This window comes from Mytilus edulis, chromosome 6 (assembly GCF_963676685.1).
Source record: "Mytilus edulis chromosome 6, xbMytEdul2.2, whole genome shotgun sequence".
Classification (NCBI taxonomy): domain Eukaryota; kingdom Metazoa; phylum Mollusca; class Bivalvia; order Mytilida; family Mytilidae; genus Mytilus; species Mytilus edulis.
The window spans coordinates 73,236,462-73,262,281 of NC_092349.1; the positions used below are offsets into that span (position 1 = coordinate 73,236,462).

Genomic DNA, 25,820 nt, shown 5'->3' on the forward strand with positions numbered 1-25,820 from the left:
CACCAATCTTTAAGTGTAATTATTGTCAATTTTTTTTATATATCTTGTGCGTAAACAACACAACCTGTTTCGCCAATTCTTTTAAAACCTTTTTTTTCAAATTGGAAGGATAATATTAAATTGACTTCGATTGACAAATACGTACCCGAATTCGTCAATATATCTGATCAATGTACGTGTCCACACGTGGGTTTATGATGCACGACTGGGAGTTTTCATTTTCTTGCTTGTGACAGTCCTACAGACAGTAGTTGGTAAGTTGAAATTTTAAAGATGTTATGTAAATATTATCTGTATGTAGATATCCGAAAGGTTTGTTAGTTTTACTTCCTTTTTAAAATTAAATACTTTTGAAAAATTGTGCCTTTGCACTCAATGATCATATAATTATAAAATCAAAATTATTCTTAAAATAAAGGTCAAATTAGAATAGAGGATGTATAAAATTTAAACATCGGTTATGTACTATTGCATAGATCAATATTTGCTGAGTTCTAATTATTATTTGTTTTTATTCTTTACTTTGATTTTTTTATAGTTTTAGTTTTGTTGGAAAAAGGGGTTAGCAGGGCCGTAACTAGGGTTCGAATTCAGGGGTGGCAGGGGTTTGGGGCCGCCGATTTTTTTCTCTCAGTCATTGGCTAAAAATTACCCGTTTCCCTTCGATTTCCTTACTTTAAGAAACATCAATATTGCTTGAACCTGGCCACAACTTTTATACAAAAACAAGCTTAGATTGTTGTTTGGGGATGAGCCAAGGCTCCGTCTTGAAGGCTGACTGTACTTTGACCTATAATTCTTAACATTAAATACATTGTGACCGCGAATTTTTTCTCTAAAGATATTGCTAAAATTATCCGTTTTCCTTCGATTTCCTTACTTTAAGAAAGATCAGTTTTGCTGGATCCTTGGAGCAATTTTCATGCAAACAATTATTATCTGTATTTTCTGTATTTAAAGATATTTTTTTTAGAAACTGGTAAGTTCGAAAGACATATAAAGCAAGATAATAGAACGCAAGAATTTTTTTTGTTATCGAGGATCTCGAATTTCAATATTGTTGAAAGCTGAACAGACATGTATATAACTACAACCAGGGACTTTCTATATATATATACTAGTCTAGTATAGAAAGTCCCTGCTACAACGAATTGGAGTGTTTACCTACTAAGGCATAGACAATAATGTTCTCGTACGATCGGGAGACTCTAAAAAAACGATCCAACAGCTGATTCAGCCGGTAACGAATTTCCGATATCTTGAAAGATTCACAATATAAAAGGAACTTCCCCTGCTTGAATAATTGAGCCCCCAAATAAATGTGAATAGTTCAGTTTTTATTAAAAATTATCGAAAGCAAAGTTTCATATGTGTTCTCATACGAATACTGACCCCCTGAGAGCCTCAATACTGAATATCAGACGGACGGCCACACGAAAAAAAAAACAAGTACTGAGACGGTTTACTTTCGATAAAAAATCCGAAAAATGACAGACATATCACGTATCATGATAACAGTGTTAAAACTGTAAACTTGTGTTGTTTATAATATAAATTGAAGTTCTTCGTCAATATTTTATTTTATTACTTCAAAACAAAATTTTGGTGTAGAAAATTCAGGGGAGGCAGTTGCCTCCCCTGCCTCATAGGTAGTTACGGCCCTGGTTAGTGTTGGGGTCGTTGTTCCAAGTTAAAAAATATTGGTTTACAGACTTGCAGAATATGTTTCATACATATCAAGTTAAAAAAAAATAATACATAATTTACGCAGGGTTTTTATAGAAATATGATAAACATTAAGGTCAAGCTCTCAGCTTATAGAGGATATAATGTTATGTGCAAAACAAAGTGTATCATGTTGCGATTACAAACAAAATTCTAACTTTCTATTCATATTTTTCTTTTCCTACTGACTGTATATTTTTGTCAAAATATATTAAAATTGTTCACAATTATCATTTTATTTTCGGAAATCAATTTTCTTTTATCTTTTACACATCAACACACACTACTTAAAACTTTTTAAGGGCTTACATGGAATAATATAGAATCATATTCAAAACAGTGTGGCTGTGGCCATTGATTGACGATCTAAATTATCTCATTGACTGGGACAAATTAGGTGAATGTTTGTCTTTAACGATCACTGCTCATTATGTACTTTTTAAAGACACTGAAACTGTGGGGTCACCAAAGGTTCTCAAAACCTAAATAAAATAATTCGAAAAATTAATCAGGAAGGAATAACACGATGTTTTGATTTATATCAATAATATAAATCAAAACCTAAAGGTTATTCCTGATTAATTTTAAGATCTTTTAATTATTAAAGGCGTTAAAAACCTTTGGTGACCCCACAGTTTAAATTCTATAATAAGTAAGAAGTGAGCAGTGATCGTTACAGACAAACGTTCACTTAATCTGTCCCAGTCAATGGGATAATTTAGGTTGTCAATCAATGGCCACAGCCACACTGTTTTGAATATGATTCTATGTGTTGTTAATCAATGTGTCGGATTTTTTTCAAAACAAAATGGCATATAGACAAAGCAAACAATCTTATATGATTCCATACATGCGCATTGCTTTCGTTTTTATATTTATTAAACGATTTTTGCGAGTTTAAGGTTCATTATAACAAATGGACAAAAATTGCTGTGTTTAGAGTACAAAAAACTACTCCGAGTACTGACTGCATTCATCTTTCTTTGATGGTACATGCATACTCTATTAATAAAAAATATACCGAACATTTTATCCCATTTACGGATTAGTATTAAAAGTATTGCATTTCAGTGAAGAAAACAAATTACAATAACTTTCATTTTTTTCCGCCCTACAGACTTGAAGAAGTCTAATGGCAATTGGTCACGAAGTCTTGTGGCAAGTGGTCACAAAGTCTCATTGCAAATGACCAGTGAATCTAAGTAGACATGGTAACCATTTGCCATTAGATTCACTGGCAATTCGCCATTAGACATGGTGACCATTTGCCATCAGATTCACGGGCCATTTGCCATTGGACATAGTGACCATTTGCCATTAGACATAGTGACCATTCGCCATTAGATCCACTGACCATTTGCCATTAGGTCAGTTGACCATTTGCCACAAGACTTGGTGACCAATTGCCATTAGACATAGTGACTATTTGCCATTAGGTCCACTGACCATTTGCCATTAGACATAGTGGCCATTTGTCATTAGATTCACTGACAATTTGCCATCCGACATAGTGATCATTTGACATTAGATTTACTGACCAATTGCCATTAGACATGGTGACTATTTGCCATTAGATTCACTGACCATTTGCCATGGTGACCATTTGTAATTAGATTCACTGGCCATTTGCCATTAGACATAGTGACAATTTGCCATTAGATTCACTGGCAATTCGCCATTAGACATGGTGACCATTTGCCATCAGATTCACGGGCCATTTGCCATTGGACATAGTGACCATTTGCCATTAGACATAGTGACCATTCGCCATTAGATCCACTGACCATTTGCCATAAGGTCCACTGACCATTTGCCACAAGACTTGGTGACCAATTGCCATTAGACATAGTGACAATTTGCCATTAGATTCACTGGCAATTCGCCATTAGACATGGTGACCATTTGCCATCAGATTCACGGGCCATTTGCCATTGGACATAGTGACCATTTGCCATTAGCGACATAGTGACCATTCGCCATTAGATTCACTGGCCAAAAAAGCAAAAGTGTCGGACAAAAAGCAAAATAATCGGACAAAAAGCAAAACGGACAAAAAGCAACGGACAAAAAGCAAAAGTGTCGGACAAAAAGCAAAATAATCAGACAAAAAGCAAAACGAATAAAAAGCAACGGACAAAAAGCAAAAGTGTCGGACAAAGAGCAAAATTATCGGACAAAAAGCAAAAACGGACAAAAAGCGAATTGCGGACAAAAAGCACCGTATCAAACGTCTGACGTGGAGTTGTAATTTATTTAGACGTATATTTATGCCAAAATGATTTTATACCTTGACTGTAAGGTTGGCTGTTCCTTTCTCTGATTTTTTCTCCTTATGAACATAACAATTTACCATATATGGTATCTCGGAATGTTTCAATGTATAGTAACTTTCTCGATCTCTTCTAAAGTGCATACAAGTCATCTATAAAGTCCTAAAATAAATGGGAACCTGTTTCTTTCAAAGTGAAAAATATTTTACATTGCTGCCCTTTTAAATTAAATTTGTTTTTATATAATAAAAAATTTAAAATAAAAATACATTAAATCATAATCGGATTAAAACCCAATACCAAATTTGGAAATTATAACATTAAGGGCGTTTTATACCATTAGACCCATACAAATCATACTTATATCAGCTTTTCGTTCTATTACAAATTTATGCTGAAAATATGCATTTTCCGTTTGTATTTGTGAAATCCTGATTTTTCTGGTTTTCATTTTGATTTTTCTTAAACATATTGGAAATATTAACCTTTATTGTGTCTCATATTAACCTTTATTGTGTCTCCAAAATAATGATATTAGCATCGGTAACTACATGTTACAATGTTTTATAAAGATGTATGCCTCATTCTATTCAGCTTTGGATACTATTTCAATCCAACAGATGCCTCGGCAGGTATGATATTTGACTACATTTTTTAAGCATCTTCTTTTCTTTTTTATTTGTCTTTGTTATTTTCTGGTTTTTTTTGTATTACAAATAAAACGAAGAAAAAAACCAACTATATTTTAGCTGCTAATGGTATTTTATTTAAATTAGATATCTAACTTTTCGAATGGAATTTAGAATATAAAAGTCTGCCTTCTTTTCTAAATTTTGAAGATTGTATATAATATATGTCCTTTTAGCTACATGAATACAGGTTTGGCGTGTAGTTTGATTTCAAAGAATATGATTCTACATAATCCCTGATTATACAAACTCACTGTAACATATATATACTTGCCTCTTTCAATTAACTAAATTGGTTTTTTTTTTTTTTTTTTTGTTATTTTTACCTAAACCCATTTTACTTTCTACCATATCAACATGTAAGATAGCTAACCTACTCCTTGGACAGATTCAGTAGTAATATTTAAAGCAGCAGATCAATGAATATTAATGTTAATATTTACTTTTTTATTGTTAAAGTTTAAATCTTGTCTGGTGATGTTCGTGACCAATAAAATGCAACGTAAGCAAATTTGCTTCCTGATTTAAAAAAAAATGATCTTGAACTGGTATTGGCCGTTTTGAAGTCCAAAATAATTTTGTTATTGAATTAATTGTTTTCTGTATCATCGTACAACACAAACGAAGGATTTTATATAGTTAATGTTGTTTTATTTAAATTTTGATATTTAAATTTTCGATAGGATTTTGAATTTTCCCAGTCTTTTTCCCCATGATTTTAAAAACTGCACTTGTATGCATTTACACATATGTCCTTTAAAGAAGCTATATTAGTTTGGTGGGAAATTAATATCAATGTCAGATTTGTAATGGGGATACAATAAAGATAGAAAAGTGTGGGTCTGAAGGTTTTGACCAACAGAATTTTACAAAGGACTGACACAATGTTTGTATTTTTCGATGGAAATGATAAAGAGGCCCAGCAAAGTTTTGTCAAAGACCACCAGTGGGAGAAAGATTTGGAGAACTTTGATTTAAATTGACTTTTAAAACACAAAACTTTTTGGAAAGGTCCACTGTTATATGTATCTTCTTATCAATACTAACATTTGACCTATAGCAGACTCTGTTTTATTTGCCAATTAAATAATTTGGATCGAAAAGTTGTTAAATGAATTCTACCAAACGTGTATTTTCCTTTATATTGTATGAAGAACAAGCATGTGTCCAAAGTACACGGATGCCCATCCGCACTATCATTTTCTATGTTCAGTGAACCGTAAAAATGGGGGAAAATCTAAAATTAAAAAGATCATATCATAGGGAACATATGTAGTAAGTTTCAATTTGATTGGACTTCAACTACGTCAAAAACTACCTCGAGCAAAAACTTTAACCTGAAGCGGGACAGACAGACGAGCGGACGTACGAACGGACGCACAGACCAGAAAATAAGCGCCCATAAATGGGGCATAACAAATAAAAAGTTGATTTAAGTTCACCTTTTAAGTAGAGCTTCGAGAGCCTAAGTTACTACTCTTGCCCTTTCAATAAACCAAATTGCGTTTTTTCCCGGGTACATGTACATGTACTTTTCATCTAAAACCATGATTACTTTGTACAATATCAACATGTTAGACAGATAAACTACTTTTTGGACAGATTCAGTAGTAATATTTAAAGTAGCAGACTTATTAATATCAATGCTAATATTTACTTTGTTACCGTTTGAGTTAAAGTCATGTCTGATAAAATACGTTTAACAAGAAAATGCACTGTAAGCAAATTTGCTTCCTGATTATAAAATGATGTTGACTGATATTGGCCGATCTTAAGTCCCAAAATATGATAGTGTTAATTCTTGGTTCGAAGAGGTGAAATTAACGCTTTAGATATAATGTTCAGCGCTGTAGATGTAATGTTTAGCGCTGGATGTGAAAAGTCAAGCGTTTTATAAAGTCAAACGTTGTTGATTTAAAGTCGAACGTTGTAAATATAAAGTCATGCGCTGTAGATTTAAAGTCAAGCGTTTTGTATGTAAAAGTCAGAGCTGTTAATATAATGTCAAGAGCAGTAAAGATAAAAAATCAAGCGCTGTAGATTTAAAGTCAAGCGCTGAGGATGAAAATTCAAGCGCCGTAGATGAAAAGTCAAGCGCTGAAGATGAAAAATCAAGCGCCGGAGATGTAAATTTAACATCTTCAGTGCTGGGCTTAATATTTTCAGCACTGAACCATAGATTTTAGCGCTGGACTTTTAATCTCCAGCGCTTGACTTTGAAAACCACTGACCTTCATCTGTATGAGATAAAAGCTGTAAACGTCAGCGCTGTAGATATTGACTAAAGCGCTGTAGATATTAACTCAAGCGCTGTAGATAGCTCTTCTGTTGATTTTCTTTTTAAAAAAATCAAAATTTATCTATATTTTAAAATTATTTTTAATGAATAATTTTTAATTTTCATTTATTGAGTTGTAATTTTTACGGTCTTTATTTTGATTCTATTGAACCATTGACACATAGATATTTTTTTATTTTTTTAAAATTTTGTTTATACATATATGTACTTGTATCATTGTTTTTTTATGCATTCTAAAGCAGGCAGCAGCCCTTTTGCGCCAATTACTGTTTTCCAGGGGTATCATTTGCGCCAAATTTTGTTTTCCAAATGTCTCAATTGCGCCAATATTCGGAACTCATTTGCGCCAATATACCTGTACACATATCTATCATAAATATTAATGATTATTATATATTCATTCTTATTTTTTTATTAAAAAACTTTCATATGTTTGAAGATATTTCACCATGAAGATGAGCATCTGAAGAGAAATGGCTTAAAATTCATTAGACAGTCAATGAACAGAGATAGAATAAAACGTATTGCTTTGTTGAATATTTAAGAATATTTAATAAAGTGCCTATAGAGAAGAAAATAGAAGCTTTTGCTGATAATGTTTTAGCCACATATGTTGAGTTACAAGCTACTACATACATTAAATTGGGAAGTACCCATGCAGCAGCAGTAAGAAGAAGATATGTTTCAGAAAAGGAAACATTTGCCGTGTAAACTGCCGGTTCCAAGTCCGAATAAAAGGAGTAGGGAAGTCATTTTTCTTCTAATTGGCGCAATTGTATGTTTTATTTGTGGCGCAAATGATACCATGTAATTTTAAAACATGTGGCGCAAATGTAGCATAGGAGAAAAAAGTCGTGGCGCAAAAGGACGGATTTTTGGCGCAAATGGATCTCTCCCGTAAAGCGCTTAGAGTAAATGTTTATTTAGATAAGCGCTATATAAACACTGTAAATAACAATAATAATAAAAATAATAATTAACTCAAGCGCTGTAGATTTAAAATTTAGCACTGTAGATATGAAAGTCTTTCCATATTTGAAAATACTACAGCTACACTGCACATTCTCAGCGCTCGGCAGATATTGCATCTCCAGCGCTTTGCCTCAAATTTACAGCGCTAGACTTAAAAAAAACTATTTATCTGTATGAGACCAAAATAGGTCTTCGTAGATATCAGACAAAAGACATAACACCTTTGATATTTTTAGTTTAAGTGATCATGCAGTGTTCATTTGTAGGAAGTTCCAATATTTAACCTGGCTTTGTCCTGAGTTATGACTTTAAAGCTAATCTTACTATCTCAGTTGTATCTGAAATACTATAGTTGTAGATCAATAGTAATAGTGTTTTCCATGGATATGTTTTGCATTCTGCATCATCTTATCGTTTACTCATTTTGCATCGGGAATGTGTTTAGCTTTGCAGGTAAGGTTATAAATGAGTAAGATAGGTAGCAACATTTCACATACACAAAAGATCTTTGATAAACTTAAAACAATTGAACACGAAGAAAGGCCATACTCGAGACCATACTCGACCCCATTACAAACAAAAAAAAAGAATGAAAAAAAAATTGGAAGAAATTTTATTTCTGAAATAAATTGGCCAAATTAATATTTCATTGAAATTTCAGAAAATCTCACTTAGAAATCACATTACTTTACCACATCGAATGGTAACAGAAAATGTACAAGAAAACATTTCTAGACGCAAAGGCAACATTGGAGTTTTTGTTGACTCACATGTTGCTTGCAGGTTACAATACACCATTAGATTTTATGGGCGCAACATGGTATTCAGAATTAAGAGTATGGCGAATCCTGATTGGTCGATATGTGCGCCCGTTATTTTTTATTATTAGAGACTTCGTGCACTCTGCTTTATACAAAAGGCAAAATGAAAATTATTCCGTAACCCTAAAGGCACTGAGATGACTTTTCAACGCTAGGACAAGACACGTATTTTTAAGGGCAAAATTGATAGGCATGGGAGATAAGTACAAAATACGCTAAGAAAAGCAACGCGAACCTATATTTTTTGGACCAAAAAATACTGTCCTAATAACTTTTCATTGATTCTAGCAAGGTTTCGTTAAAAAAATCAACTTTCTAAAGTCTGTAGCTCGAAAAAGGCTACCATTGTCGCCTATGGGGAAATTAATTGTTTATTTCAATCTGTATCAAATAAGGTTTTCTTGTTCATTCTCCAATGCATGTACTTTTGATTGTAATCATGTTTTTTTTTAGCTAAATCTATTTATTGACAGATTTTATAAATCGTCAATTTTCAATTTCAACTCTTACCATAAACATCGAACAATGAATTTCATATTCTGTTGATGACAACACAAACTTATATATTATCGTATTTTGTAATATTTAATTTCTATTTTAATATCTTATTTGTGATAATCAGTTTCGGTGTGAATGATTTTTTTTTTAACAAGGACGTTGAACGAAGTGGTAAAATGTCGTTTTGTATAAAAAGTAAACGTTTTGTCGTTTTGTATAAAATGTATACATTGATATTTATTATCAAATATATAGAAGAAAAGGTGAATGGTACTTTAAGCAAGCATGTGGATCATATACAGACATTACAGATTTAGCATGGGTTGTTTTTAAAATAGACCTTACAACACGAATAAACGAAACAGAAACAACAGGTTTCTATACGGACTCAAAACCAATAAAATAAGCCTACAACACGGTACGGAAAAAAATGCAAAGTTAAAATTAATCAATCAAATAACAGTTTTATCGATCTATGGAATAACCCCAAACTATTTATTAAAAACGGATACGAAAATACCTCACTGATTCGAAGCACCTGATGCCCAATCCCCTCCCTCCTATTTCGTTGGGGTTTGTGCGTTTAGTTCATTTTTGTAGACTTTTTTTATTGTCTCATTGATCCCTTTTCTTTTATGACACTGTGTTTTTCATCGATCTAAGATGTTTTATTGTCCGCTTTATATATTCTGTTTTTTTTTATCAGATGTTGTATCTGTATACACATTTTATTTATATTTGAAATACAACTTTATAAAAGAAAACACATATTCTCGCATATGAAAAACACCACCGAAAGAATATGAGTAGTGGAGATATTTTATAGAAAATAAGTTAAATTAACTTCAATTTAAAACCACAAGTCTAGTGTAACAAAAAACAGGAAATGAGTTAGCAAACGAAAAATGACAATGACAAACAACATTGCAGTTTCCCTCAACTTGACATTTTGGTGATACAGAACCGCGAGATTTTGGCAGATTGGGTTTGTGCAGCTGGCACAAATCAAATACTCGCTTTTTCGACGAGCCAGCTTCAATTTTAGTTTTACAGTTGTGCTGCGTTGTTGTTATGACAACGTAAATTTCTCGTACGGCCTTCATGTCACAACATCTGAACTACGGGACTATTTCTGAATCTTAAAGACCGTTTTAATTTATTCAACATAATTAAATCTCTAAAAATATCTTCCGTCTTAAACACCGCTGTTAAAACACTTTTCCAGGTCATTTATTCACTCTTATTATATAATATTTATTTATTTAGTAATTCAAAATATTGTCAGCAAGTCGAGTGGTCACGACTTAAAACCGTTTTCTAACCTATTAAGTACTTGATATACTTAATTTCTGTGTCATTTAGTCGCTTGTGGAAAGTTGTCTCAATGGCAATCATACCACATCTTCTTTTATATATATGTCTTATATATTGAACTAATTTGCATAACCGTTTATTCCTTAGTTAAACAAGAGACTTAAAAAGAGAACGAATTTCTACCCCTACCGCACATACAGTTATGAAAAGTTAGACCAAACTGTGAAGATGTTTATTAAGATCAAATGTTTCCGATATGACCAAATTAACTGTTTAATAATGGTTTACCTGCTTTTGATGTAAATTTTGTCCAGAATTTAATTAGAGATGTGCTATCAAGAAATTGTCAATAATTCATTTGTTGTAATCTTCTATAGATAAAGGATCCCGGAAATGATTGATCTGTACTTACTTAACATTATACTTATTAGTCTTTTTTTTTTAATGAATTATGGAATGGAGTAGAATTGATAGTGAATGTTAAGCAATGGTATTCGATCTACTTTGTTTAAAAGTTTTTACTGTTAGATATATTGTTCCAATAAAACACCAATAATCATTTTATCGGTTTTCCTACTAGTATATACCATCAGTGTTTTAGGTTTAAACTTTCCGCACAGTGATACATGTAAACAACTTTCGATGATACCAAACTATCCTTCATATGAGATAATGTAACATGTGAGGTCTTTTACATGTACAATTTATTAATTAGTGAAGCCGAAAAGAGACCAAAGCATATACGTAAGAAATAGGTAATTGCTACAATGTCGAATGCATCACTCAACTGCTTCTCGGACCGCATTTTTCAGTTTTATTACATTGCAGTTTTTACATTATTTTTATGCCCCACCTACGATAGTAGAGGGGCATTATGTTTTCTGGTCTGTGCCTCCGTTCGTTCGTCCGCTTCAGGTTAAAGTTTTTGGTCAAGGTAGTTTTTGAAGAAGTTGAAGTCCAATCAACTTGAAACTTAGTACACATGTTCCCCATGATATGATCTTTCTAATTTACATGCCAAATTATAGTTTTGACCCCAATTTCATGGTCCACTGAACATAGAAAATAATAGTGTGAAGTTCGGGTTAAAGTTTTTGGTCAAGGTAGTTTTTGATGAAGTTAAAGTTACATCAACTTGACACTTAGTACACATGTTCCCTATGATATGATCTTTCTAATTTTAATTCCAAATTAAAGTTTTGACCCCAATTTCACGGTCCACTGAATATAGAAAATGATAGTGCGAGTGTACTATGGACATATTCTTGTTTAAGACTAATGTTGTTATGACGTTAACAAGTTGCCTGCCTGGTCTGGTGCTAACGTGTTCGCCTTGGGTGCTGGATGTCGTAGTTTGACCACGGGCAGGTCTAACCAAAGACTTTAAAATTTGTATTTACTGTTTCTCTGCTAAGCGAGCGGCCTTTAAAAGTAAGAGCAAAGGCTAGTCGCCTCTGAGTCAGAATAATGTGTCGGGGCCGGATGGCATGTCTTTCTGCGGACTGTTGTTTTAAAGACTCTGGCTCAGTGCGTCGGTCTAGTACAAAGCAGCTTAAATATTCATATGACATTAACATGTGCCCGTCCTGAAAATACTTGTAATTTGCCACTGAACGTTAAACATCTATCCATTTTCATCTTAAATGTTAAAGTTACAATAATGTTATGTAGTGAAAGTCTAATTATGTCATACATGCATTCTTCAGATGGTAAATGTCCTATCAGATTTATTTATTGTTGTTTTAATAATAAAATTGCGTTTCTTCCTCGTTATTAATTACAACTCTTCATGATATCCATTTTAAATGTGTCCCTAATACAAGTTAACAAATATTTTCATAAACTTTAATTATTTATTTAGTTTCAGGAAACAATAGGTTTAAACATTACATATTTATACTTGAGCTAACTTAAGCTTGCAACCCCATAATACAACATTGACCATGTAGAATTGTGAGTGTTCGTTTTTTTTTGTCCCTTTTGTTCTAATGATCACTTGTTAAAACATTTCAGCTTTCAAAAAATTTGGTATGAAGCGTACCGGGCTGTTGATTGTTATTCCAGTAACACTTTTTGTTGTGCCCATTTCTTAGGGATCCTTAAGCTTTCAAACTTTAGTATTTGGATTTGAGTGTATAGTTTTTGGGAAGAGGGGGAGAAGGGGTGTTATTGAGTTTTTAATTATGATTATAGAGTCCGTATGTTTATCAGGAGTTTTTTATTTTAGAGGGGATGTGGTGAGAATGATGCTGAGTTGTTGACTAAGATTACAGTGCATGGCTCTATTTAATTGACTCGATGGCATACAAGGCATTTCAGGTCGCATCCTTTTATATTTAACCAAGTTGAAAGTACTAGTGACGCAAACAATATGAGTAGAACAGACTGATCAGTATACTTTATACCATATATTATTTACTTATTGTAATAAATGCCATTATTATCATTTCAGGGAACAAATGGGGATATGACTACGCTGATGGTAAGTTGACTATGTATCATATTTTTATATGCATTGAATATGTCTCAACTCAGTGGCGGATCCACATATTTTCATAAGGGAGACATTGACTGCCTAAGAGGGTGTCTGTTCGAGTCATGCTTCAGTGATTCCCTAAATAATCAACAAATTTTTTCCCACAAAAGGGGGTGGGTTCGGACTCCCTAGAAAAACTTCTTTATCCGCCTTCGAACTTTATACAGTATTTTTCTTATTTCTTTTGATTTTTACTTTTGTTTCATTACTTGTAAGTTACATTAGTCAAAAGTTTTCTTTAGTTTAAATGAAAAATTTAGCACAGATATTAACACTGTCATAAACCAAAGGACTGTAGTACTGGTGACAGATATGAAAAACAGCTACTGATCAGTATGCTTAAACTTAGTTCTTTATAATTTGGCCTTTAACCTTTCGTGATTCAAGCGTCACAATGATGAATCTTTTGTAGAAGAAACTCGTGTCTGTCGTTCACAGTTGTGAGGCTGGTATATATAAATATATTAGATGAGTGTTTTGTGTAAACTTGCATTGTCCAGAAATTATCTTCAGCACGAAGAAACTCTTAAGAACCATATCGGTGACAGTTAAGACGAAATGTCGAAAATGATAAACATGAATCATACAACAATTATTGTTATTCATCAAATTACTAATTGCGTCTAACATGTCATACCGTCGTACTATATATATAAACATGAGGTTAAATACAACACGAGTTTACACAACTTAAATTCATTGGCATATTTTTTTCTTTTTCTATGTTAGCAATAATTGTAGGTGCAATGATAAGCAAAATTAGTTCCTACAAACTGTCTTATGTACTTTAATGACGAACGTTTTTTTTAATATTCGCTCCTTGTTTTTGAATTTTTTCCAGAGTTTCGGAATCCTCTGGTTTTATCGATGTTTTGCTATTAAAAATTTTGCCCACGAACTCCTACTTTTCTTTTCATAATTTTATTAAAGCTTTAAAAGCCATATTTGAAAAATCTTATACAATCCTTGTTATTTTTTCATAGCAAGAGAAAAACGGACATTGTAAAAAGTATGAAAAATCTAGAGAGAATCTTTTCCCACGAAATTTCCAACGGCAGATAATACATCTCGAAAACAAGCACACGGACTCATATTTTTTTTCTGCTTTTTTAGTTCTTTTACTTATTTGCTTTTATTTTATAACATTTTCTGAAAAGACTAGTTATTTTGAAAGAGAGTAGCTAACATCCTTAAATAAAATCTCGTCTAAATTAGAATATATTTAATTGCTTGATTGATTGTTGCTTAACGTCAAGTGGTAAATATGTTATGCATGACGAAAATGAGAAAGGGACTACTGTTCATCAAATACAGAGTGCAAGAATGACTTTAAAATTATTTTAATGCCAAGTAAAATGTTGGTGTAGACAACTCTCTCGTTATGCTTAATCGTCGTTAAATTTAGCGACACTTTTGAACAACTGGGTCCAGAGATCAAATGCCGTAAAAGTTATCAACTATAGTAAATAAGGATGTATTGTTCGAGTATTGTACTGCGTGTACACATATTACATAACGAAACGGTTTTGATCACGATGTGAATTTATAATACAAGTACAATTATATATTTAATATATTTTAGGACCTAAATTTTGGCCCAATAGTTATCCAAACTGTGGTGGACAACAGCAATCGCCGATTAGTATAGGAGTGTCCGAAGTAGTAGTCAACAACAGTTTACCACAGTTTAACTTTGATCATATAAAGAATGTAACCAATCTTAAAATGACCCTAGAAAATAATGGCCATAGTGGTAAGTTTTTTTCTATCTTTTATTTGGGAGGAGCGCAGTGGTTGCAATTGTAGCAAAAAGGCAAAGCAGAAAAAGGGGGGAAATTGCGACCGTAATTTTTTAAAATTTTCGACAATAAGACTTCAATTACATTATTTCTACACTTGTGAACTGCAAAACAAATGATCAAATTGAGCAAGTAAAGTTTAAACTACAAAGAAAATAAAAATAACTCTGGTCAGTCCTTGGTTAATCTTTGATCAATTACACGCAAATCGACGTTTTTTATTGAAAGAAAATGGAAGATAATTAGGTAGAGTTTGAGCAGTCAAAAGCAGCAATTTTACAAAAAATACATAGAAGATAGGCAATTGATCCTAGCGTACGTTTTTTTTTTTTTAATTATTGTTTACTTACTATTCCAAACTATATATCCTGAAACACTTGTTACGGTTACAAACTAAATAAATGTTAAACATTGTATACATTTTAACAATCATTATGATTCAATTTCAACCCTGTGCTGATCTTTTAATAGGTTTTAAACGACTTAATATCACTACTATTATTACACCCAATTTTTTTCCAAATTGCATTTTATTAATGATTTATTGTTATTATTCAGTTCAGATAGATTTAAAGGGAAATAACCTGCAGTTAAGTGGTGGTGGATTGCCTGGAGTGTATAATGCAGAACAATTCCATTTTCACTGGGGTTCCGAAGATAAAAGAGGTTCCGAACATAACATTAACGGAAAACAATACCCTATGGAGGTAACTAAAAATAAAGTAAAACAAAAGAACGAATGAACTTAGCAGATAGCAAATAAAGGAGCATTCAAAAACTATAAAATCTATGAAAAACAGGCAATAAAATGGCAACAACTAAAGTTTTAATAGCACTACAAATAAAAATTTACATGAAACTATAGATCAACCAACGCCAAGTCCGCCGAAAACTGGGTTGAACTCAATTTGCACAATTTCTTTTGAATGCATGGATTTCTGATTAAATAGCGCTGAATATTCATAATAACAACCGCTTTGATAAAACAAAAATTAAGGCAATAATTAAATACTTTATATGAGGGAATGGACAGGATTCTGTCTGGGCAGTTTCAAAGTAAAACGGAGAGAGACGAAAGGTTTCATACGAAAGAGACCGAGAAAAACGAAGTTCTAATAGATTATAATAGATTATTCAAAGAATTCAAGATGATGATCCTTTTAGTGTATGTATATTGTTCAGCCCGAGAAACATCATTGAATAAATATCCAGTTTCTATTAGAAAAAGGATTCATACAGACGTTTCAATTTATGCTATTTACATCATAAAACATCTTTATTTTTGTTTTACTTTTATTTTTGACTACTTCTACATGTATTTATCAACATTGTATTATTTTTCTCCAGATGCATGTTGTCCTGTATAATAGTCAACACGGTGTGTTTTCCAATGCTCTAAACAAGACAGGAGGACTTGCAGTATTAGCTTTTTTGTTTGAGGTTAGTATAGTACCAGATTTGAAACTCTGTATACATACTACGTTTATTAATCGTTTCGGTTCTTCTTACTAACAGTTTGTAGCAAAATTGTTATTCATCGAATCAATATACAAGATTATTTTTTATAATATTTGACTATAGATTACCTTTTTGATTAAAATCGTAAAGTAACAAAAATTAATTTATGCAAGTGTAATTTGAATTGCTTAGATAAAAATCTTTCAAATAATTGTTATACAATTTCAATATGGAATACATAAAACCCGCAAGGGTCCATAATTGGATTAATAAAGTATTCTTATTCTTATTCTTATATATATATATATATATATATATATATGGTTACGTAGAAGAGAGGAGAACGATACCAGCGGGACATTCAAACTCATAGATAGAAAATAAACTGGTAAACACCATGGCTAAAAAGGAAAAAGACAAACAGACAAATAACATCCTACTACTTGAAAATAACATATACTATCTTCAAGAATATTTTCTTCCTGTTTTGTCATGTTATACCATCATTTCAGATAGGAGAAACTAACCATCATTTTGATGAAATAATCTCGCATCTAACCAAGATTTCACACAAAGGTATGATATACAAAAAAAAGTAAAGATAGACCAGGATACAGTCACGGATTTAATTGTGATGCAGAGGGCGTGCGCTCCCCTTTTTGATAAGGAAAAGAAAAAAATCGTCAATGAAAAGTCACCCGTCTATGATCGCCTCTTACTTTACCATAACGGATAATAAGGCCAGTAATTCTAGGTCATTGTAATAATTATGGTATTCTGAAAACAGAACTCATTGTCGAAGGCCATACGGTGTATAGTGACAGTCCTCGTCATTGATCAGGGACGATTATAGAACTAGATAATCGATTTCTGAAAACGTCATTATATTTTTTGAAACATTACATAGCCGCAGAAAATAAGTTTTTGACTGCACCCACCCCAAACATGTATAATAAAATCAACAATGACAATATATATAGAACATGAAATGTTGACGAGAGTCTTTATGATTTAAACAGTGTAGTCGTTTATATTTGCGTTTCAAATACACGAGTTATCATAATGTACAGTTGAATACATATACATGCATGTAACAATCGCAGTAGTTCCTAGTATAAAGCACACTGTAATGGTGAACATACTATATACAGTATGGACATCATAGGATGTTTTTACTGATGTGTGTTACAGTGCATTTATATGCTTCTTTTAGAGTTATTACGAAAAGTTATCATCTATTAAACTGATGGGAAGAGGCTACTGTCAAAGCAAATGGGAAACAGTAAATTGAAATAAAAATAAAAACGCTATAAAGGCCAACTCAAAAAGCACTACAGGTGTTAAATTTATGTCTGAATATTGATAATATTAAATATATATATAATTCAGTGCTTCGATGGCGTTTAACACATTGTTATACATAAGGATGTGTGTCTTCTCAGACCACACTTTATATAACGAAACATAAATGTCCATTTTTTTTTTTAGATGACCATGCACTTCTTAATACTTTCGCTCTAGATTCTTTATTCCCCCATGATGCTGGTGTGTATTATCGATACTATGGAAGCCTAACAACGCCACCATGTTATGAAAGTGTTATATGGACAATATTTAAGAATCATATTATTATATCGGAAGAACAGGTATGTATATTGTAGATATAGAGGCCTGTCAATACTAGTATTACATGGTTGTTTTCCAGTTACCAATATATAAATATACAATTACTGGCGCAGGGGCTCTTAAACAGCCAGTAACATCGACATTCAATCAGAAGAAAACAGTAAAACCATAAATACACATTTCAGAATAGGTTAATTTAGTAATGGTGAAGTGTTTGAACTGGTTTTGTTTGCAAAAGGTTAAAAAAAAAAAAAAAATAACGGAAAAATACACAGACAAGAAAAGAACTGAACAAAACGTTGGGAAAAGATGAATAACGTTAATAACATGTACAGCGAGGTTTTGACAGTGCCACTACAGTACACCCTTTTACTTTGTGGATAATCATCTAGCATACCACATTTTCTTATTTTATAATAACAAATAAAAAGTATGGAACATAAAAATCCCGGATTAGAAGAATCAACAAGAAAAAAAATATTTTTGTTTCAGATTGACAAATTTAGACATCAGGTGCACAGGAACTATGCCAATGAAACAGACCGGGACATCTCAGACGACTACCGACCCGTCCAAAGACTCAACAACAGAGTGGTGATGACGAATGCCGAGGAAGGACTATATTACAACAATTGTAAAATTAATCTCCCCTTTAACTTTTATTTTATGGTGCTATTGTTTCTATTAATTAGTAAGCTTTGATGTCTGATGCCATAAGTGATCTGTAGATAGATGTGTAGTATACAGTTGTGTCTGAAATGACGTATAACTTATGTTATAAAAAACTTTGATCATTTTTTTTTGTTCATACTAACTCCCAATTAGCATTCAGTCATAACGTACAGGGGCGGATCCAGCCATTTATTAAAGGGGGATCGAACCATATATCCCCATTCAAATGCATTATAAAAAGGGTGGTTCAAACATGAAATAAGGTGTTTAATGAAGAAATCCATTGACATTCCAATTTTTATCATTTTAGAGCCTCAGGGTAAAATGAAGTGTTTTAACTTGTCAGTGTAATTATCAATATATAATTATTATAATAAGTTTTCGAATAACAACAGTTATGTTTAAGGAAGTGATTGGGAACATGTACCAGGTCTGAGTCACTAGTGAATACCAGTTTTTGGCTACTGATGACAGACAGGGAATTCTTGAGATAAAAGTGGTTCTTAACACAACTGATTTGCTATTGAAATTGTGATATAAAAGAAAGTAAATCACTTTTAACCTTGAACTAAATTATCATATATGCACATTGTATTTACATTATCATGGATGAAATTTTTATGACACTAACTGTACGCCATTTTACAATTCTAATTTATGTTTTTAAAGTCTTTTATATGTGCTGTTTTATTCATATACAAATATTAAATATTTTTGCTTGTTTAATGTTGTTATGTTTTAGTTAATCTTTTAAACTGTTTTGCAATATATGCAAAATGTTGCATTCCAGACTGCCTTGCATATAAAACTATTTAAAGAAATGGTCGGTTATTGAACTTCTTTTTGAACGTCCGAAAACCAACGGATTACATGTATATATATATTATTTATAAGGAGATATTAAATATATTGTCTGCACTAATTACGGAGCTTCTTTTCTGCCTTTCAAATGTGGAGAGGGGACAAGCTGTAAGATGTTAGCTGTTAAACATAGAAATAAGGAGGACCTTCCATTGGGTTGTTTTGAGTTTCTATTTGTTTATGATCAATAATTGAAACTAGTTGGACTTCAACTTCATCAAAAACTACCTCGACCAAAAACTTTAACCTGAAGCGGGATAGACAAACGAACGGATGGACAAACGAACAAACGGACGTACAGACCAGAAAACATAATGTGTATAAATGGGGCATAAAAATCAAGGTGAAACATTTAAACTGCTATTGAAAAAGTCTGAGATTTGTTAATTAGATTAAGCTTAGCGGTGTTGTGGACTTTAGAGGAATTGTAGACTTTAACGGTACCACAAAGCGTAAAATAATGTATAAATCCAACAAAGTCGTAACTTGGTATTATAATGTCCATTCTAAGCATTGATATTGATATATAATTGCCTGTGGGGAGAGGGGGCGTCAAGAAGATAACCATACCCGTAGCCAGGGGGGGGGGGGGGGGGTTCGGACGAACCCCCCTTGAAATCAAATAAGTACTGTTAAAGTCAACGTTTTGTTCAAATTGTGACTGTTAAAGTCGAGTTCATGAGTCCAACGACCCCCCCCCCCCCCCTTGGAAATTCCTGGCTACGGGCATTAACCTTATTCATATACACAACCATTCTGCGTAATTAACAGTCACTTATAAGTCTCAGTGCATGATACTGTAAATTTAGAAATTATTGCGATGTTTTTATCATTGCGAAAAATGCGATAGGGTTATAATTGCAATAATTCAAACACGCATTTTGATTTTTTTGTATGATTTAAACAGGATTTTCCTCAAATATCGCAAAAATTAATATCGCGTTTTAATATAAAATGACAAAATCGCAATTATGAAGGCACGCAATTATTTCTGAATTTACAGTACTGTATTAGGAATGGATTTCACGAGTTTACGGAATACGTGAATTGACAATATATTAACATAAGGTGTTTAAGCTCGTATATTCCATTTTGGGAGAATACTACTAGTATTAGATAAATGGCACCAATCACTATTACAAGTCATTTACATGTTTTAAATACGTTTGGAACATTATTTTACCTATAAAAGAAATTGGATTTACCAATCAACAAGGTAACCATAGTACACTCTAAAAATTGTGTTTAGAACCGAAACACTTACCTAAAACAATTATTAAACAGATTTTTGACATGTTTTAAATCTAGACATGTTATATATTTAATGTGCTTACTTGCAGCATTAACGTGTCCAGCTATAAAGTGGTTAGACTAGAAACATATTAGCTGAAAAGTGCTTAGACTTTAAACAGGTATAGCTGAAAAGTGTTTAGACTAGAAACATATTAGAAACATATTAGCTGAAAAGTGCTTAGACTTTAAACAGGTATAGCTGAAAAGTGTTTAGACTAGAAACATATTAGCTGAAAAGTGCTTAGACTTTAAACAGGTATAGCTGAAAAGTGTTTAGACTAGAAACATATTAGCTGAAAAGTGCTTAGACTTTAAACAGGTATAACTGAAAAGTGTTTAGACTAGAAACATATTAGCTGAAAAGTGCTTAGACTTTAAACAGGTATAGCTGAAAAGTGTGTAGACTAGAAACATATTAGCTGATAAGTGCTTAGACTTTAAACAGGTTTAGCTGAAAAGTGTTTAGACTAGAAACATATTAGCTGAAAAGTGCTTAGACTTTAAACAGGTTTAGCTGAAAAGTGTGTAGACTAGAAACATATTAGCTGAAAAGTGCTTAGACTTTAAACAGGTTTAGCTGAAAAGTGTTTAGACTAGAAACATATTAGCTGAAAAGTGCTTAGACTTTAAACAGGTATAGCTGAAAAGTGTTTAGACTAGAAACATATTAGCTGAAAAGTGCTTAGATTTTAAACAGGTTTAGCTGAAAAGTGTTTAGACTAGAAACATATTAGCTGAAAAGTACTTAGACTTTAAACAGGTTTAGCTGAAAAGTGTTTAGACAAGAAACATATTAGCTGAAAAGTGCTTAGACTTTAAACAGGTTTAGCTAAAACGTGTTTAGACTAGAAACATATTAGCTGAAAAGTGCTTAGATTTTAAACAGGTTTAGCTGAAAAGTGCTTAGACTTTAAACAGGTTTAGATCGTAAAGGGACGTGAAGAAATCTGTTGATCATTTTAGTGTGAGAAGCCGTTACTTCATTAGGCCTAAATTAAACTAATTGTCTGGAAGGCTAGTCTGTCAAAGGGGCGTAAGATAGCAGAGGGACATTCAAACTCTATGTCCAAAATAAACAGACACCGTCATGGCTAAAAAAGAAAAAGACCAATAGACAAACAATAGTGCACAAACACAACAAAGAAAACTAAAGACTGAGCAACCCGAATTAACCCCATCAAAATCTAGATGTGATCTCAGATGCTGCGGAAGGGTAAGTAGATCCTTGTAAAACGTTTAATAGATAACGCTCAACAAAATAGGTTGTCATTCCATCACAAAAAGGAGCCAATGCACCAAATTAACAAAATGGAATTTCCATATCAAATTGAACATGACCAAACTGAATACTTTTTTCAACAATCTATATATATCTAATTAAAATATCGTTCTCTGATTTCGTTATATTACATTATACTACATATGAGCTATATGTAATATGTCTCTCATTACGTTCTCCTTCGTTAAACTTCATATGAGCTCACATGTATAGTATAACTAAATCAGAGATCTGTATTTTAATTAGATAGTTTTTTTTTCAATTTCAAAGAGTTTTATTTACATCTTCATTTCTTATATTCGTAATATAGTAAATGTTATGTTCCAATACTTTTTGAAATGAAATTATCATAAAACTAAATCTAGCTTTTAAAACAAAAAAAAACAAAAATATCTTAGAAATGACACCCATAACCAATGAACTTTTCTAGCTTTTTTTTTTTTTTTTTATCTTATTTTGTTCCTTGAGACGTTAACAAATGATGGTAACGTCAATTTCTTACGTTTTACGGCGATTAATGATTATTTGGGATAAGCTTTTTTTATTTCGCTTGTAATTTTTGTTTTGCATATCAATATGGATACTTCTTAATGATTAGTTGTACTAGTATGCATGAAATATTTCCCACTGAAAGTAACGTTAGCAACAAACAACAAAATATATAGTATTTGGGTAATGCATAAATCTATATGAAATGAGAAGATATATACGGTATGATGAGTGCCAATGAGACAACTCTCTACCAGAGACCAATTGACATAAAACGTAATAAAATGCAATGTTTCCCCATTTAGATCCGAAAAAGAGGAAGACATATATTTTGCTTTACTATAAAAAGTGTGCGGGAATTACAAGTTAAACGGGTCTTGCTTATAAAATTCAATAGACTAATAGCGGTACAATTAGATTAAGAAATGAAACGATTGTCAGAAATAAAAGGTTAATCATAATTCATCTCATATATTTACAAGCTTTGTATGATGTGGAGAGGTGTATAAAGCCAATGGCACGCTTTAGGCCCAATTTTGTTTTTACTTTCAAGTTCTATACATATGAATCTTATTGCAGAAAAATCAAAAAAAAATCGAAGTTTTACGCTTCCAAACTTTGAAAATTTGAAAAAGAGGATTTTTTTATCCTCTCATAATACTAACTTTTTCACAACTTAAGAACCTCATCTAAACGAACAACCCCAGTCATCGGATTTTTTTAATACTTTGTGGTCTTATTGATAGTATCTGACCATCAAGAAAATTCTGTCTGAGGAAATATACAGATGATCCACCATAAATAGCGTACCCCGAATAGACAACGTTGAAAACGTATGAAAATCGTCCAGTGGACAAACTTGCAAGAAATTTCATTTTTTTGATAACGAAGTCGTTTTGACTAGGCAAATTATTAAAAACTATGTAGCTGTTTTGCAAAGTTAAAGCACAATTACGGAAAAGCACTATATGTAGCATGCAACTAATCTAATTTTTCAATGAATAGCGTCGCAAATGCAAATTTATTTGTGAAAAGCGGCAAAATCCGACATTGGACATCTTTCAAGACATTTTCCAGAAGCCGTTGCATTTTTATATGAAGTGTGAGTGCTGCAAAAATTCGATTCTGATATTGTCTATATGTGAGGGGGAGGACAGGGGTAAGGGAGACAGGGAGAAAGGAGAAAGTGGGTAGGAGAAAGGAGAGGAAGGCTGGGAGAAAGGAGAAAAAATAAAATATCTCTCCTTTTAAAAAATGATCTAATATTTCAAGAAAAAATATCTCAAAAGGAGATGTTTTATTCTAATGGGAGAAAGGAGAACGGGGTAGGAGAAAGGAGAAGAGTGGTGGGAGAAAGGAGAAAAAGTTGGAGAAAGGAGAAAAAATAAAATATCTCTCCTTTTAAAAAATGATCTAATATTTCAAGAAAAAATATCTCAAAAGGAGATGTTTTATTCTAATGGGAGAAAGGAGAACGGGGGTAGAAGAAAGGAGAAAAGTGGTGGGAGAAGGGAGAAGGGTAAGCTCCTGTCCTCCCCCTCATATGTGTACTTTTGTGAGCATAATTTACACAAACGAAATATCATACAATCTTATATTTTAAAACCTATAAATTTTGATAACTTAACATTATCCAAAATCTGACCATAATGACCACTATTTGTTTTTACCAAAAAATAACGTTTATCGTTACAGGAACGCGCATATTCAGTAATATTGTAACACTTTAGGCTATATCATGTGCTTTATATAAAGCATATCATGAATTCGAATTTTCGTGGATATAACACTGTTTTGAAGAACACAAACACCCCTGCTAAAGTTATTATGCGTATAGTCTGTTACGTCTGACACGCATATTTTTGACGTTTTGTCAATATAGTGTCCTTATTTTAGACTATAGTAAAGTATGATAAAACAATTTGCACTTTTTTCGAAATAGTATTTACCTGTCTAGTCTATGGATATAAGTTTTAATACATATCTTAACTGTTATGATTTTATAGAAAAGCTGTTTATTAGTGTGGACTTAATTGTTGAATACACAGTATTGACGCAATAACGTGCGTAACGTCTTCGGGAACGACCATTTAACTTCATAAAAGGGAAAAGGGGGGTGTGGGGTGTGGCAGGAGGCATGGTGGTTATTGTTATTTTCTAAAAAAAAAAGAAGATTCAGCGGATTCCCAAATGCCCAAATTGATGGGAACAAAATATTGCCCCCATATTTTATAATGTTCAATTTTGTTGACTGTGTGTCTTGACTGCTTCCTTCCAATCAAAAGCATCTTTTGACGTTGTCAGTGCCCTAAGTGCCCGCCACTATTGTGACGTTAAAAATAAACAAACAAGTTGACTTCCGGTTACTAGAGTGTGTAGAAGCAAGAGGATTTTTTTTTAAACATTATTCCTGGTAGGTTATCTATTGATTTTAAATCAGACTTTGATAAGGACTAAGACACTCACATATTTATATGATTACCAGGTTTATTACTGGCTATCCAAGACGTTTCCATAAGATTTTGACGTCATAAAAGAAAATATCGTAAACATGTACTGAAGCGATTGTTGTATGACGTCATTAGTACAAGTGTCGAAAAAACTCGGTCAAGTGTCTCAGATTCCGAAAAAAAAAAACCAGTGACAGTCTGATAATTACATTCTTTATTCCACATTTCAGTGTTTACTTTACGATGTGAAAATGTCCAACAAACGTAAATGTAATATAATACTGATATGTCTGCACTATCTCATAGGGATGTCACTTTTGTTTGGTCAAATATGGACATTTTCAATTTAATTTTATGACTCTTTTATTGTTGACATTGTTGAATCAGTTTTTTTTTATGTAATGTCAAGCTTGGTGTCTCATAAATGTATCCTAATCACCGAATGTACGATGCAGATTGCTGGTGCAACAAAGCGAACAGAAGCAGCTGACCCATTAAAAGACTGTTTGTTTACATTCATCTTCTAAATAGCGGCAACAACATGTATGTGACCCATTGTGTACTTGAGAATTATATCACAGAATACTAAGATGATAGAAACATGTTGATATAAGTGCACTTTGAAAGATGCCTCCTCTTCTTATTATCTGTGCTATGGAACTTATTTACAAGACAGTTAGTATTTCTAAATTGTACGGGAATAGCTTTCACATCTACATTGTGCCCACTGTGTGTCTTACTGACATTCTTAGAGAAAAAAAGGGATAAA

At 32.4% G+C, this 25,820-nt stretch overlaps 2 protein-coding genes across 2 annotated transcripts in view; both read left to right on the forward strand.

Annotated features, from left to right (window-relative positions):
• Window positions 1–25,820, forward strand: part of LOC139528375 (carbonic anhydrase 1-like) — a 115,745-nt gene that overhangs the window by 12,944 nt on the left and 76,981 nt on the right. The window lies entirely within an intron of this gene.
• Window positions 172–19,405, forward strand: LOC139528376 (carbonic anhydrase 12-like). The gene is made up of 8 exons (XM_071324338.1): window positions 172–254; window positions 13,041–13,070; window positions 14,707–14,877; window positions 15,482–15,630; window positions 16,271–16,363; window positions 16,894–16,957; window positions 17,870–18,027; window positions 18,500–19,405. Exons 3-8 carry the CDS (start codon window positions 14,850–14,852, stop codon window positions 18,707–18,709), a joined length of 702 nt encoding a protein of 233 aa, XP_071180439.1. The 5' UTR covers window positions 172–254; window positions 13,041–13,070; window positions 14,707–14,849; the 3' UTR covers window positions 18,710–19,405.

Coding starts and splice junctions, on each gene's coding strand:
- LOC139528376 (XM_071324338.1), top strand. CDS start 14,850: ATGACCCTAGAAAATAATGGCCATAGTG. Junction 16,958..17,869: donor AACCAAGATTTCACACAAAG/GTATGATATACA, acceptor TTTTTTTTTTAG/ATGACCATGCACTTCTTAAT. Junction 18,028..18,499: donor TTATTATATCGGAAGAACAG/GTATGTATATTG, acceptor TTTTTGTTTCAG/ATTGACAAATTTAGACATCA.